Source organism: Pangasianodon hypophthalmus, chromosome 21, assembly GCF_027358585.1.
Source record: "Pangasianodon hypophthalmus isolate fPanHyp1 chromosome 21, fPanHyp1.pri, whole genome shotgun sequence".
Classification (NCBI taxonomy): domain Eukaryota; kingdom Metazoa; phylum Chordata; class Actinopteri; order Siluriformes; family Pangasiidae; genus Pangasianodon; species Pangasianodon hypophthalmus.
This window is the reverse complement of record NC_069730.1, coordinates 18,369,874-18,385,826: the sequence shown is the minus strand read 5'-3', so window position 1 is coordinate 18,385,826 and position 15,953 is coordinate 18,369,874. Positions and strand designations below refer to the sequence as shown.

At 37.9% G+C, this 15,953-nt stretch overlaps 2 protein-coding genes across 22 annotated transcripts in view; one reads left to right on the top strand and one right to left on the bottom strand.

Moving 5' to 3' along the window:
- dlg1b (discs large MAGUK scaffold protein 1b) overlaps positions 1 to 12,706 on the top strand; it is an 85,261-nt gene extending 72,555 nt beyond the window's left edge. For 11 of the 21 annotated variants that reach the window (XM_026946242.3, XM_026946237.3, XM_026946236.3 and 8 more), the window contains 10 exons: positions 534 to 710; positions 1,355 to 1,421; positions 4,414 to 4,513; positions 6,259 to 6,300; positions 8,375 to 8,425; positions 8,586 to 8,687; positions 8,956 to 9,128; positions 9,246 to 9,355; positions 10,323 to 10,414; positions 11,146 to 12,706. In XM_026946242.3, coding sequence (XP_026802043.1) covers positions 534 to 710; positions 1,355 to 1,421; positions 4,414 to 4,513; positions 6,259 to 6,300; positions 8,375 to 8,425; positions 8,586 to 8,687; positions 8,956 to 9,128; positions 9,246 to 9,355; positions 10,323 to 10,414; positions 11,146 to 11,252 — 1,021 coding nt within the window. In that variant the 3' untranslated portion in view covers positions 11,253 to 12,706. Of the gene's footprint in view, positions 1 to 533; positions 711 to 1,354; positions 1,422 to 4,413; positions 4,514 to 4,770; positions 4,805 to 6,258; positions 6,301 to 8,374; positions 8,426 to 8,585; positions 8,688 to 8,955; positions 9,129 to 9,245; positions 9,356 to 10,322; positions 10,415 to 11,145 lie in introns of all 21 variants that reach the window. The other 10 variants (XM_026946244.3, XM_026946241.3, XM_026946235.3 and 7 more) reach the window with 3 other exon arrangements.
- Positions 12,707 to 14,938: 2,232 nt separating this feature from the next.
- ncbp2as2 (NCBP2 antisense 2 (head to head)) lies at positions 14,939 to 15,579 on the bottom strand. The gene is made up of 2 exons (XM_026946318.3): positions 15,437 to 15,579; positions 14,939 to 15,340 (listed from the first exon to the last, which is right to left on the bottom strand). The coding sequence occupies exon 2, from the start codon at positions 15,331 to 15,333 to the stop codon at positions 15,073 to 15,075; it is 261 nt and encodes an 86-aa protein (XP_026802119.1). The 5' UTR covers positions 15,334 to 15,340; positions 15,437 to 15,579; the 3' UTR covers positions 14,939 to 15,072.
- Positions 15,580 to 15,953: the final 374 nt, after the last annotated feature.

Sequence of the window (15,953 nt, the reverse complement as noted above, 5' to 3'; positions counted from 1 at the left end):
GAACACACTCAGTCGAAAGCGCTCTTCACTCTCTCCAATGTGCGTGAGCTCACAGAAGCCTATGATTGGCCAGTGTTGCTGTGATTGACACGGGAGAAAGAGTATGCCCCTCCCACCCAGAGAACACGCTCAGTTTGGCTTCCATGATGCCCAAGAAATCCATCACTGGGTTTGAATTTGTGATATCTGGACAATATAGCAACCGCTTTTTTCGTTGTGCCACTTGTGAGCCTTATGAACATTCTTTAATGTTATTTAAACAATATTTTGTCTATAAGCCATAGACCTTTGTAGTCCTGAAATTTTCACCGACAGAACACATTGGGTCCAAGCTGACATGCCGACATGTAGGCATCGTGTTTTACTGAGATTTAAATTAAACCCATTCAATTAGAAGGAAGAGCCAACTATGAAAACTCAGTGATAAATATAATAAATATAATAAATATAATAACTTTGGGTTGTGATTTCTAAATCATAGATCACCTGGCTATGCTTCATGGACCCCTAATGGTGTTGTGTTTTCTCTCTAGGGCGCTGTTTGACTATGATAAAACCAAGGACTCTGGCCTCCCCAGTCAGGGCCTGAACTTTAAATTTGGTGACATCCTGCACGTGGTGAACGCCTCTGATGATGAGTGGTGGCAGGCGAGACAGGTCACCGCCGAGGGCGAGGTTGAGGAGATGGGAGTCATCCCCAGCAAAAGGAGGTCAGGCTTCACAGGCACAAACTGGCTTATAATAGCTACAGAAAGAGCCAGTTACCTTTATCAAATTACTTCCTGGGAATATGAAAGCTACCTTGTTTTTTGGAACATACCATCTGCACAGATCCCATAGGCACAAAACAAATTTATTTTACATTTATAATTCAACTATTCAGAGATTAGACAAATACAGTTGCTTGAAAGACTTCCCACATTTAAAAAGGGATTAGTATTTAACCAAAAATATAAATATATTCTTGTCTGCAAAAGAGATTTTTATTCCCAAATTTTAAACCTACAGAACCCAACCTGTATTAAACTGTAGATTTAAATTATGTTTCATTATGTTTTGTGTTTTCCATTTTCATTATATAATTAATTAGAAAGTTTTAAATATTTACTCTTAGAAAAAAAGTCTGGATTTTTTTTTTCACAAAGAAAGGACAAAAAAAACCCTGAGCTGTAATAAATAAATAAGAAATAGTAAGTACTGTTCATATTTGATAGTGACCACCATGATCGTAAAAATCATGTCGTTCACGTGACTTTGTGACCTACAGGGCTTCAGGAGGATCAGTACACAATGGCAGTTGTATTGCAGAAGTACATTATAGTTTAGTGACCTGTGACCTTTGTGTCCCCCACAGAGTGGAGAAAAAAGAGAGAGCAAGGTTAAAAACAGTCAAGTTCAACTCTAAATCTCGAGAGAAAGGGGTAAGTGCACCAAAGCATACACACACTCACACAAGGATGGATAACACACTTGAAGTTAAAAGCGCTATACAAATAAAATGGACTTGAATTGAAGTCTCCTTAGACTCTCAGCTAAATTACTGAGGATCCACTTAGGAGTGGAGGAATTGCAGGGTAGAGTATAGATTTATAATTAATTTCCAGCTAGAATATAGCTTCATAATGAAATTTAGGCTAGAGTTTAGCTTCATAATGAAATTTAGGCTAGAGTATAGCTTCATAATTAAATTTAAGCTAGAGTATAGCTTCATAATTAAATTTAGGCTAGAGTATAGCTTCATAATTAAATTTAGGCTAGAGTATAGCTTCATAATTAAATTTAAGCTAGAGTATAGCTTCATAGTTAAATTTAAGCTAGAGTATAGCTTCATAATTAAATTTAGTCTAGAGTATAGCTTCGTAATTAATTTCATTAAGGCTAGAACACATTAGTTTGTATATTTTGCAGAAGTATATGCTTCCATGATGATGTTCACCCCAACTTAAAAATCCAAACTGGTTTTAATTTAACACTGTAATAAAAAAAAGGCTTCTTATTAATCCTATATCAGAAAATCTTTAAATGCTGACACCAGGAATGTTTTATCTTTTGACATTTTCAGTATTAACTCACGCAGGTCATTACTGCCTTTATAATGTACTGTAAAGCACTAATGTGTGTGATGAGATAACAGCATGTTCAACAGCGCCTCCTGCTGGCCCACTCGATATTTGAAGTTCTTTTATAACACCAATAACAGCAGAGTTTGCATCCAAACTGTATTCACCCTAAAGCTAACTCTCCACCCAGGCATGCATGAGCGGAAAACAGGACAGATACGCTTGCCATTGATGTCGGACTGCTCGTATTACCGTACCCCACTCGTCTTTCTCATCCCTCACTCACCTTCCCTCACTCTATCCCTCACCTCCACTCACCTGTGCAATGCTACGCTGTCTGTCAAATACAAACTACTGACTGCTAGAACAGAACCTTCTGGATGTTTTTTTGGTTTTGTTTAAATGTGCAACTTTTTTTTTTTTTAATGAATTTTCTTTAATTTTTTTTTTTATTATTTTAATTTCTACTGGAATACTACTACAAAGTGTGAAATTGTCACTGCAGTGGTTTTGCTGCTGAAAAACCTCAGATAATATTATTAAACACATGATGATAATTTTTAATCTAAAATGACTGATGAAGGTAATAAGTGTTTTTTCTGCTGTCTAAAGGCATTTTTTTAAACACGATGACAAGCACTGTCATGGTGTTTAAAATGATCCTAATTTAAAAAAAAATTTAAATGGTCTTCAAAATAAGCTTTAAGACTCTTATAGTGTGTGCTATAGTAAAAATAATAGAAAGGGAGAATTTAGAGCTTTACCCACTTTACATTTTGCTGAATTCCTATCTTCTTTTTGTCTTTTTGCTGTTATGTTCTTTCTTTCATTCTTTCACTTGTGCTTGGTAGGCAGAAAAGCGTTCCTGCAGGGGGTTTCTTTTGTGTTTCTCATGGTGCTGCTGGCGATAAGGAAAGCAGGTCAATGCTAATCAGTAACAGATGCACATAGGTTTCTGACAGACCCACAAAACCCCTGTGCCCTATACAACTGTGAGTGTGTGTGTGTGTGTGTGTGTGTGTGTGTATGTGTGTGTGTGTGTGTGTCTGTCTGAGGTAAATTGGGGCAATAGTTTTAGGGGTCTCATCTGTGTACTATCTGAAACTGGTGCATAATAATTGCTATCTTATCGACAATAGCAGGTAGAGATGTTAATGTTTTCATTTTAATTAATTTGACCTGCAAATCAAAATTCACATCCAGATCCCAGCTATCCCCAAAGTTTTTATTTTAACCAGTGCTAATTTTAGAGTTTGTGAGCCAGCTGAATATTGTCTTTTTTGTCACATTTGCATATTTTAAATGTATTATTATCTTAAAAGACAAGTCTTTTAACATAGGTTATGCTTCTGTTATGCATTTTCAATGAACACTACAAAAATCTGGCCCTTTTGCATTAGCTTTGGTAATAAACCATATTTTTTGTGATGAAATCCCTAATTTGGGTATGCAGGTGAGTCCAAAAGCAAAACATGTAACAAGCACACTGTTATTGGACGATAAATTATAAGAGCCAATCAGCTTGCAGTATACAAATGCGTTCTGATAATACCACAAGTGAAGAGGAGAGTAGGGTTAGGATTAGCGTTTCCAGTTTGCGTATGTATTATAAAATCTTTATAAGTAGGGTATAAAAGGGTAAAAGTATTAGCTCTGCTGTGTCTTTTTATGCTGATATGTTTTGGGACATCACATCAAGCAATTTGTTTAGGTGACTTTAATGCGATAAGAAATGAAAAATCTTAACACGTTTATTTTCTGCAGAATGACAGTTTTCTTTATTTTAACCATCAGAATTTAATTGGTTTGTGAAAATAAACATATTATTTGTTAGTATTATTTTTCTGTGCATCAGAAGATGTTTAGAAGCAGAGTAATTGCTTTTTTTGTAAGACTGGAAAAACAGGAATTTTCCCTTTTAAATGATTGCTTTCTCTTTTAAATAAAAAAAAGGCAAATAAGGCAAACCTATGTAAATCCAGATTGCTTGAACCCCCTCTTCTGCTTCTTCAATTGTTTTTTAAACTTTTGGTGCCGTTACCTCATTTTCTCTCCTCTTTCTCCATTTCTTTTGCTTCACATTCTCTCATTCTGGTAGTGTCGATCTTAGCGGTGTAGGTGTGTGGCTGATGGTGATCTGTGTGTTCATTTTGGTTTTTTATTTATTACAGTCTGTGCTGACTTTGTGCATCATTCAGACAGATTTTAATAACCAGGTTCTGTAGGATTTTTGAGATGCATAAGGTCAGCACTGAACTGTCATGTTATTATTTCCTCCACATCAGACACCTCTCTCCCCTCTCCTTTTTTTCTTTTTGTCCTCCATCCCTCCCTCCCTCCTTCTCGTCCTCAGCAGTCCCTCAATGACAAGCGTAGAAAGAACCTCTTTTCCCGCAAGTTCCCTTTCTACAAGAACAAGGAGGCGAGCGAGCAGGAAACAAGCGATGTGGACCGTAAGTACGACAAAAAACTGTTCGGATAGGGAGGTTAGGGCGACAAGGCACAGGGCCAGCAGGGGGCGCCACTCCACCGGATACAGCAGCCATGAACCAGAGCTTACAGTGGTGTTTAATAAACGAATCAGATGAGTTATATTGCTCTGTGACGTCAGTGGTTGCTGTATGCAGTGGTAGAAGCCGGAGTGTGTGAGTAACCCATTGTGCTTTTGTGGTTGTTTTGGTCTTTCTCTCTCTCGCTAACTGACCAACAGGACAATCCAGATGACACACTATCCAAAGGCCAGAGTAAGTGCAAGATGTTCCAGATGCACACGTTCCTCCTCCTTCACTCTTATTGTCCGTCACATCCTTCTGTCTCTGTCACTCTCGTAGCTCATTACCACAAACTCATTCCACTTTTAGTTTAACGTTTAGTGTTAGAGAGATTGTTTAAGGATATGATAATGTGAGTTCAGTCGAAAGGACCGTTTTTCTTGGAATCGCGCAAACACAAACAATCTGTCAGTCAGCGTGTTTACATGTATAAAACAAAAACAGATTACTGTAGACATACAATGCATTTACACACACTTAAAGTTGTCTAATAATGAGAAAACTCACCCAGTAATCAGATTTCAAGATAAGCAGAGAAAATTTAGCAAATTTTCCAGTAGTTAACTGATTTTTTACAATTTAATAGCTTAGAAGTATATTTTATAGACAGAGTAACGTTGACAAAGTCTGCATTTTTAAACATACAGAATATGTGTTTGATTTATTATGTTATGTAGTAATAATAATAATAATAATAATAATAGTAGTTCCACACCTGGAAGAAGAAAGGTTTAACAATTATGGTTTGCCGTTGTCGTTCTACTGGTTGAGAAATCTGAACAGCAGCTAAAACTTAAACCATATCTCAGATCACAAGATTTTTTTAGTGTATAAATAACTGTTGCATTTAGATTTGGAAATCCAAACAAATGGCATAAAAAGAGATGGATGTTGGAGTGTGTTTGCCGGCAATTTTTACATTAACTGCTCCTTCACGCACCACAGAGCAGAAGGGACAGTGAAAACGTACACAACCCATATGGTGGCTTCACTTCATTCACCATTTCACTGTGATTGTTAATAAGCTTTATATTCAAATTAAAAAACTAATAGCAGAGAAAATGCATTTGGTTAGCGAGCTAGCAGCAGGTTGCACTGAATGTAGTATGGGACTATTTATCATGTACATTTTATCCTTAAACTTTTAATATTTGAATTTTAAAAACAAGTATGTACAAGGTTAGTACATAGAAAATTATTTTAAGTGTAAAAGTCATAGAACTATAGATAGATTTAAAACTCAGGTATGCATGTTAATAAGTACTTCCTGTCAAAGTATTTATTGTTGGCATAATCATGTTTGTATATAATGGTCTATAGAAGAGTTGACAAAGTTAATTGTGCACATCATGGTACAGTTTAGCGTTTCCGTGCTCTAATACAGCTTCAGAATGGCTTCACTATTAGCTAATGGCTTGAGTCATGTGTGTTAATGCAGAGAAACACTACAGAGTGACTGTTTCTGCCTAGACTTTCACCCTGCTGGTGTAGAAGTGTGTTTTCTTTGTACTGGGTTTACATTTGGGTTTCTTCTAGGTTTTCTGCTTTGTCAAAAATGCTGGGGGTTTCCCTCCATCTGACTCAGTGTGTATTTGTCTGTGTGTTTTCGGGTTTTCACCATCTGTTCCACCGTGTTGTGATTTCAGAGCATGTGACCTCTAATGCCAGTGATAGTGAAAGTAGTTACCGTAAGTTTTCCTTGTATTTTTCCCCCTCCATGTCATCCGCCGTTCTCGTCTGCATGTCTGGCTTTACTTTTAATATCTGATGTTTTCTTACTAACACACACACACACATACAAACATTGTATGTATATATATATATATATATATATATATATATATATATATATATATATATATATATATATATATATACACACACATTCATGCACAGAAACCATTGACAGGCTTTAATTCCATTAATTCCAACAATATTCTGTTTAATATTGTATCCTTCTCATGCAGCCTCAGTCCTCTGATTCTGAGTAAATAATGTTGTTAGTCAGAAAGGTGGGTCTAATTTCCCCTCCGTGGGAAGGGCACTGCAGTGAGGGAGAGGAGGCTGAATGTTCGAGAAGGCAGAGAGCGCACAAGCGCAGAGATACAAAACTAAAATCAATCAGTGAGGGCGAAGCCAGCCCCAGGCCGGTCTCCATAGCAACAGAGCTTCCCTCACTCCTCTCTTTAGTCTATCTCTCTCTCTTGACAGACATAGTGAGCAGTGAAACCGAGTTAGATCCGAAGTGTGTCCTACACACATACGCAAACGACAGGTGACATCACTCGGCTCTGTTGTACAAAACCACTGTGTTCCGTTTGTTATGAATTCGACAAAGATGAATCGTGCAGATGGATTGATCTTCAGAGTCTTTGTTTATTTGTGTAGTGTTTATTCAGAGACATGTCACATTTAACACAAAGTTAGAGATTCAGAGATAAACATGGACGAACATGAAAATTTAGCAAATGATCACAGAGCCACGAGCAAATAAATTAAAGACAAATGTTCCTTCACTTTGACAGAATTAAGTCCAGCCCTAACCCAGTGTAAATCTGTAAACATTAAAAGTAGTGAGGTTGTAGCATCGCTACTGTTTGAAATCCTGTAGCTTTGTAAATAGTCTTATCGGAGTAGATAAACACTGTATTTCATTTTTTTAATATACATAAATCATATATTTAATGCAGTTATGTAGCTCCTTGTCTGTTAGCTGAGGAAAAAATGACTCTATAACTCTACAAATAATGATCTTATGGCTTCATTTGTTATTATCAGAAGAGCTGACATCAGTCATGTGTTTGCATACTCGCATACTGTGTGGTTCAGGACATTTTACTGTGGATTTGAATTGTACACCAAAGTAAGTTTATGAATCATAATCCCATAAAAATAATACATAAATGGCACCATGAAATCTTAATTTTATAAATCACAAATCCATAAGACTTGTAATCTTCGACTGTCACTGCTTTGCAAGTGCGATCCACAGATCACAGTCCTGATTTCTGTCTATACTATAACCGTAACTGTCTATAATGTTCATATTGCGTTTACAAATCACAATTTACATTCTTACACCTGTCTATTAACATATAGGCAGTTATGATTATGTTACTAAATTATGTGTTTGAATGATCCACAAATGCAGTACAGCACTTTACATTCCAATTTAATGTTTAAGAAAAATATGCAAGAAAATAGTACATTCATTTATATAATACAATAATTCAAATTGTCTTAAAAAGATACAGTACTTTCCTTGCTTCTTAGAACAATTCTCATAAATACTGCTGTTTTAAATAGTGTTTCAATGTAAAAATTGCACCTGTCATTTGTTTGAGAGTTACAGACTGATCTGTAAATAAAATACACATTATAAATACATATTTTATTAAAAACCTGGCTTTGTTCTGCACGTTGCTGAAAGCTTTGATTGTAAGATCGGTTTTATCTTGCATGGTGAAGGATGCTAGGATGTCCGTGAATGAATGATCTTTCATGGTGTGTCAGGCGTAATGCACAGATTGAGTCATAGAGACATGGTGACATCTGCAGAAACACCCTGCTTGAGATTTTGAGGTGACCTCCAGTGACCAGAGGAGCATGTTCTGTCTTTTCTGAAATGGACTTGTGTCCCTTACCACTGTGCCATATAATCATAAACCCTGTACTAAACACTGCAACACACACCACGCAGCATAAGACCTTGAGCAAAGCTACACTGTTGTTTTTAACCGCTGTGTTGTGTTCGACTCTCAGGTGGCCAAGAGGAATATGTACTATCCTATGAGCCTGTGTGTCAGCAAGAAGGTGAGCAAGAAGGTGTCTCTATGATAATGTGTCTGTAATGCAAACTTATTGACATATGATCCGAGAATGGTCCAGTTATCAGTAGATTAGAGCCGTAGAAAACTGCTGTATAATGAATTAGGTCTTGAGTATAGTTAAACATTAATTTCTCTCTCTACAGTGAACTATACTCGTCCAGTGATCATCCTGGGGCCGATGAAGGACAGAGTTAATGATGATCTAATCTCAGAGTTCCCCGACAAATTTGGCTCCTGTGTTCCTCGTGAGTATCTCCAGGTTTTGTATGTAATTTACAAGTAAAAACTAATCTAAAAGCTTGACAGTTGTTTCTAAGGAAATTTTTTAATTCTTCTAGTGAATTTAACGCATTTGTATGAGCTCATTGTGCAAACCTAAAATTAGAGTAGCAGCTGAAACCTTTGGTACCAAACCAGCGATTAAGGCTAAAACAACACGGGTGCCAGTACTTTGTGTAAAGATCAATCTGGATGTGCTGCAATTCAAACTGTGTTTCTCGTCTCTCGTCTCAGATACAACACGGCCAAAGCGGGACTATGAAGTGGACGGCCGTGATTACCATTTTGTGGTGTCTCGAGAGCAGATGGAGCGAGACATCCAGGAGCATAAGTTCATCGAGGCGGGCCAGTACAACAACCACCTCTACGGCACCAGCGTGCAGTCTGTACGCGAAGTGGCTGAAAAAGTACGACTTAATATTACAAGTACAGCTGTTTAAAAGTAGTACAACATAATTGTAAAAATAAAACACATATTTCACATCTTTCAGTTAAATGTTCTGACTCTTGTTTCCTCTCATCAGGGTAAACACTGCATACTAGATGTATCAGGCAACGCCATCAAGAGACTACAAGTTGCTCAGCTCTATCCCATTGCCATCTTCATCAAACCAAAATCAGTGGAGAATATCTTGTAAGTAACAGATTCAACACACACATACACACACACACACACACACACACACACACACACACATGCTCATTGCATATAAAGCATACGTTTCCGTGTATACATCACCGTCATGTTAGTGATGAATATTAAACATCATACTATCATTGTGTGTATAGTTTTACATCTACAAGCCTGTAACAGTGTGTGTGTGTGTGTGTATATGTCAAATAAAAAAATTTATTTGGCACAGTTATCTCCAGAATTATTGGCACCCTTCCTGACCACAGGGAATTCACAAAGAATAAACAACTACAGTACTTACCTTTCTTCTTAACAAAAAGACTCAGAAATACTAAAAGTTCTTAAACAGAATTATTGGCACGTAACTTGAAAATCATCACAAACTATAATGCCTTTATATGTGTAAGCTTAAAATATCTATTATCTTATATATAAATGTTTTATATTATATATAAAACATGACAGTATTTATGTAGTTGACGATATACAGTGTATAATTCTTGTAGCTGTGCAACAATACATGCAAAAGTTTTGACGGCAACAAAGTGCAAGTGCATGGGACTCTTGATCTCAAGATCATGGGTTTGAGCCCCACGCTGGGCGCCAACCACCAGCCACTGGGGTGCACAGGCTAGTGCATTCTCAGCGCCGGTCCCAAGCCCGGATAAATGGGGAGGGCTGCTTCAGGAAGGGCATTTATGACAGAAAATTGCACGTATGTGTAGTCAAAATTGTGTAAAGTTTGGGAAGGTGTATCTGATATACATAGATATATATATAATGTATGTAGATGATATAAAAGTAAACAGTAGGGTCCCATAAGGTGCAGTGTGTATGTGTGGTCCATAAAAATGAAAAATCAGCAGCTAGTCCTGATCAGTGTCTCTGTTAAGAATCTGCCATACTGCAACAAATAACAGGTTATGGTTTGGGTGAAGATCTGTTTGTTTTCTTGTGTGTGTGTCAGGGAGATGAACAGGAGGCTGACAGACGAGCAGGGCAGAAAAACGTACGACAGAGCCATGAAGCTGGAGCAGGAGTTTACTGAGCACTTCACAGGTCAGTCACCTCACTGTGGAAAAGAAGCTAAAACTCTCAGTTTATTTCTTAACACTCAGTTTATACAGTCCCAGCGAATGGGACGCGGCATCTCAGTGCTCGAGTCTAACACTTTTTATGCAATTAAAATCAAACCACAACACTAAATATCCTTGTACAACATTGAAACAGCTGTAAATCATGTCGTATTCAGTTGTTAGTTGCTGTATATTGTATTGATTTTATCATTCATACATAGTTTGTGTAAACATTTTACTACTGAGGCCTAGTCCCTACTAACATGGGTAAAATCAATTCTGCTTTTCTTATCTGTTTTGCCTTTCCGTTCACATCACAACAGTGTTTTTTGGGTAAAAAAAAAAGTATCTTTTCTAATCTGCTCTCCAAAGAACCTAGTGTGAAAAATGTAGCTTTTCGGAATGCTGAGGATTGTTTTTCAGTGTGATTTCCACAATTGCAAGATGCCGGAATTTACGGTGATGCTGTTTTCTGTATTATTTAATTTCTTGTTTCACCAATAGACACTAAAATGTGTTTTATGCACAAACACAAAATGGCAGAAATTATGTAGAACACCTAGTGTCAGACACCTAGTGTGTCATGCAGAGCACATTGTTTTCTAAAACCTTTGTTAAATGGATTAAAAATGGTAATAACAGATATTAACAAGTCCTACAGTAGTACAGTGTAGCAGATTATTTAGTCATATTGTGTGTGTGTGTGTTTTTCAGCCATTGTCCAGGGAGACACATTGGAAGAAATCTACGATCAAGTCAAGCAGATCATCGAGGAGCAGTCTGGACCATACATATGGGTACTATCCAAGGAGAAACTATGAAGCGCTGCGAAGCAAAGTCCATTCTCTCTTTTCTCTTTTATTTATTATTCTTTTTTTCCTCCGTATTTTTTGTTTCTTAACAATTTAATCCCTGATCCCAATTCGGTCTGGCCCCAATCTCAGTTCACAGCGACACTTCGGTAGGTGTCCCACAGGGCTGGATGCGTCGTCCCCTTTCCGATCTCCACTGCTTCCGGTTTTACACAAAGAGAGGGGATGCAGTCATGCCAAACCTAACATCCATTAGCAGGACTTTGGAAACGGTACAGTTCCTTAATGTTTAAGGGAGGATACTTTTTACAGAAGAAGAGATACGTGGACTGAGCTGGATCTTTTCCTTTCCTTATTCCTCATTGTGTATGATGTTGATACAGAGGTTAAATCTCAGGCATCGGAATCATAAAATAGCAGAAAAAAATTACAAAAGCAAAACTTTGCACGTTATAGCTTTAAGAGCATGTCTTCTGTGACCTTTAGTTTTCTTGTTTTTCCTTTCCTCCATAGTTCCATGTTTCACATTTATCATAGCTTTTTTTTTTCGTTATACTTTCTGTTAATTGTCAATATTCGGGAGCTTGTCTTTTTTTTTCGACCACAACGCATTTGTACAGGAACAAGTCACGTGCAGTCATCAACATCAAAACTTTTTTTTTTTTATTCATTTTTCCACAGTGTCTTACATACAGAACATCAGTTTTACTTTGATTTTTACATGTAGGGAAGTCTGCCATTTGTAAGGAACTGCCATTTTAAGAGATGTCTGTGTACATCTGTGGCTTAAAATGCCAATGCGTAGCTGAAAGAAAATTTATTGTACAATGAAATCTTAACAGATATTTAACCCTCCATGAACTGCCTATTTTGTTATAATAAAAGTCTATAGTGAACTTTACTTAAGCACTAATACTGCGGGAGTTATTTTCTTTACATTGTAAGACGTAAAAAGAACGAGGAATTTTTCACAGACATAATATGGATATATATTTTTTTCTTTTTCCGTTGGCCTTCTTTATTTTCTTACACTGACGCAGCGTATTGACTGACAGGAAGTGAGGTGTGTCACTGTGAAGAGCGAACTCTCTCACGCTGACTTTACCTCCATCTGAGCTCTGTCCGCTCCTGCGTGCTGTGTAAACGTCTGTGCTGTGTGGAAGAGCTGAGGTCTGGCGTGTTCCGGTGCGTTCTCTATCTGTCGCAGACGCTCAGCGTTGGTGCGCATCGAGCCAAACCTCCAGCCGTCCAGGAGAGGGCGCTACTCTGCCTGTTCTTCTCACGCCCGGGTTGTTTTCTATACCGAGACTGCGCGTTCTACCACCTCACCACCTCTGCTTTTTAGGGACACTTTGGGACTGAAAAATAAATCCATGTAAATAACCTACTGATCTGATTCATTCCATTGATCCGAACAAACCAGAGGGACGGCTAATTCAACAAATAAAACAGTTTCTCATACAGCAGTGTGTTTGTGTGAGTTATTTACAGGGGAAATCTTGTGTACATGCCATTAGCTGGATTAGCTATTATTTGTAAAAATATATCATCAGCTTTTGAACATTTTATTATTAACATTTTCTGTATGGACACAGGTTATTACAGCAAATTCATGTTTATTTTACATAAACATGACAGAAAACAGTTTCTCAGGTGTTATCAGTAAAAGATAAATCTGTGATCATTTATAAGTCTGTAAGTTTCTTGTACTCTTATTACAGGTGTTGTCAGGTGTACAGGTGCACTGCTACGAGTAGATCAGGTACAGCATTGTTAATGTAAGAAGAAACAGTTTACTAACCAAAAAAATCCCCCTTCCTTTAACTGTCATTTCACAGATCTTCTATGTATGCATTTATCTGATGAACATTTTGATTTTCCAGGGTTTTTTTTTTTTTTTTTGAGCCATGAAGCTTTCTCTTCTTGAAACTTCCACTGACAGAACACATTAGGTCTGAGTTGACTTTGGTGCTTGGACCCCTAAATATAATAACTTGAATAATGTGGATGTGGTTGTGATTTCCACCACTGTAACAAAATCCAAAATTTCACAGGACCCCACTTTGAGAACCGCTGGTATAAAGAATAATTAACACACACTCAATTATATCAGCACCACTAATATGAATGTCAAGTCACAGAAGCTGGAATAAATTTGGGAGTTAGTGTGTGGGTCTGAATGTGCAATTAATGAGTGTCAGTTAGGTTTTAACTGTTTTTACCTGTAACTTAAAAAAAAAAAAAAAAAAAAACAGGAATGAACATAAACCCACACAAAGTGTGTCTGAGGAAAGAAAATGTTAAAATGGAAAAAAGAGTTTACAGAAAGCATTTGTTTTCCCAAATGGTACAAATTAAAAATGAAGCTAAAATGGGCCAAAGAAGACTTTAACATGTGATCACTGCTAGCCATTGAGGTGGAGCTTTGATGATTTGATGATTGCGGGCTGAAAAGCACGAACCCAGTCACTTACGGCATTACTGCCTGCTGCGCGTCACTGAGATTACTCAAATACTCAGTGGATGTATAATGTAGTAACGTATTGGGTTGTGGAATGGAGTGCTCAGAGTGCTATATGTTGGTTTACATGTAGCAAGCTGGGGAAGGAGGATCTGCTTAGGTTCCTGCTCCAGGGTTGCCAGGGTCACATTTTGTGTGCCATATTGGGCCAGTTTTGGAACAAGGTTACTGGTGGAAAAAAAAAAATCAACCTAGTTTAAAAATAATCTATGGTCAGCAAGATCTTGTTTTACAGCAAATAACTGGAATTAAATCTAAAAACACAGGCTATGGCAAACAAAGTGAAAGTGTAAGTGCAGAAAGTGTATCTGTGATGTATAGTACATACTGTAAAGACTGAGAAATGAAACTAAGACGAGGTTGGAGTGAAGGAACTCGAGCCCTGACTTCAACCCCACTGAACACCTTCAGGATGAACTGAAACACTGACTGAACCCCAGACCTCCTCACGTAACATCAGTGTCTGATCTCACTAATGCTCTTGTAGCTGAATGAACACAAATCCCCACAGCCACGCTCCAACATCTAGTGGAAATCCTTCCCAGAAGAGTGGAGCTTATTAAAACAGCAAACACGGGGGGAATAAATCTGGAATGGGAAGTTCAACAAGCACATATGAGTGTGATGGTGAGGGGTTCACATACTTTTGGCCATATAGTGTATGTTGTATCAGAAATGTGTGTGCACCACGGTGAACTTGTTTCCCATGCAAGACTGAGAAAAAGAAGAAGAACGTGTCTCTCTTCTTTACACAGCCTCTAAGGGGACATGGTGATGGAAAGAAGGATGGGATGGGAGGAAATTTTATATTTCAGTGCTTCAGTACTTCTGAGAGAACGCAAATATCTTTACAGTGAACGCAAAAGTTTTGCAAGCGAACGTAAAAGCATTGAAATATAAATTTCCTCCCGTCTCATATTCATATCCATCACCATGTCCTCTCAGGGGCTCTGGACTTCTCCAATGCCAGAAGTAGTTTCTGAGAAGTAGTTAGTTTGGAAATTTATTTTTGCTGAGACTTGGCAACCCTGTCTGAGCAACACACACACACACACACACACACACACACACACATACACACACAACCATGTCAATGTCACTGCTGTAGTGAGATCCACCACCCTTACAGCTGGAAAACACAGCTTTAAGAAATTCAGGTCACAGGAGACAGATGTATTGAGGTGTAAATATGTTGTTATTATTAAATAAACACACAATCAGACTTTTATAATTATGTACAACACCGGAAGCCCGACACCGTGTTCAGTCAGTTCGCACAGATTGTCCCGAGTTTTAAATCCACACCGTTCACTTCTTGTCTTTAATTTGTCGAGACGCGTCTCTCATCCCCTCCTTCACCTCTCTGAGGAAAGTGTCCCGGAGTCTCGCGCCTTTCTGACCCAGCTCTCCTGCGCGGATCTGGCGCGCGGCGTCCTTCCCGGCGATCTGCGCGCGCGTGATGGCGAAGGCGGTGAGCTGCGCCGCGCGCCGGATGGGCCGCGATTCGGCTAGCCTCTCCACCAGCTGAGCGTTGTTTATTAACGCGTATAGGAGCCTCCGTAACACCATGATGGCGCTGTTTAAACACAAACACTAACGTTAACTTTAACGAATTCTGAACGTCAGAGACAAAAAAAAGTGTAACATATTAAAAAAAAAAAATCAGTCTCACCTATGAAGTGGTCAAGGTCCTTATCGACTATTCGGCGCTCGATTAGCGCTTGGTGTTACACCATATCAGGTCCTTCTCAGCACTTCCGGTAGCTATTGGTCTCGTGTCGCATTGTTTTGACGCGTGAATCGGAGGACCTCATATAGGTAGATATCAATGTGCCTGATTCCGAGTAGCGTTTTATCCCAGGAATGTATTACTAGTAACTATAAAAAGCGTCGGAACACCAGTGAATTAATTTTACACAGTTACCTAATAATAGCATGCTAAATGGTTTTATGCAGATTAACATAAATTTAAGAATAAATTAAGAGCCAAAGTAGAAAAAAATTAAATATACTAATGGTCGTTTATAAATAATATCTGAACCACTGAAGTAAATAACGAGTAACAATAAAATAAAAACTAACTATATTAGTATATTGGTCTGGTTTCTAAATTTAAGCACTCGAACATCCCTTCTGGATCATGCAATTTAACTTTTGTGCCTTCCTAGAAAATTTCATCAACAGCAACA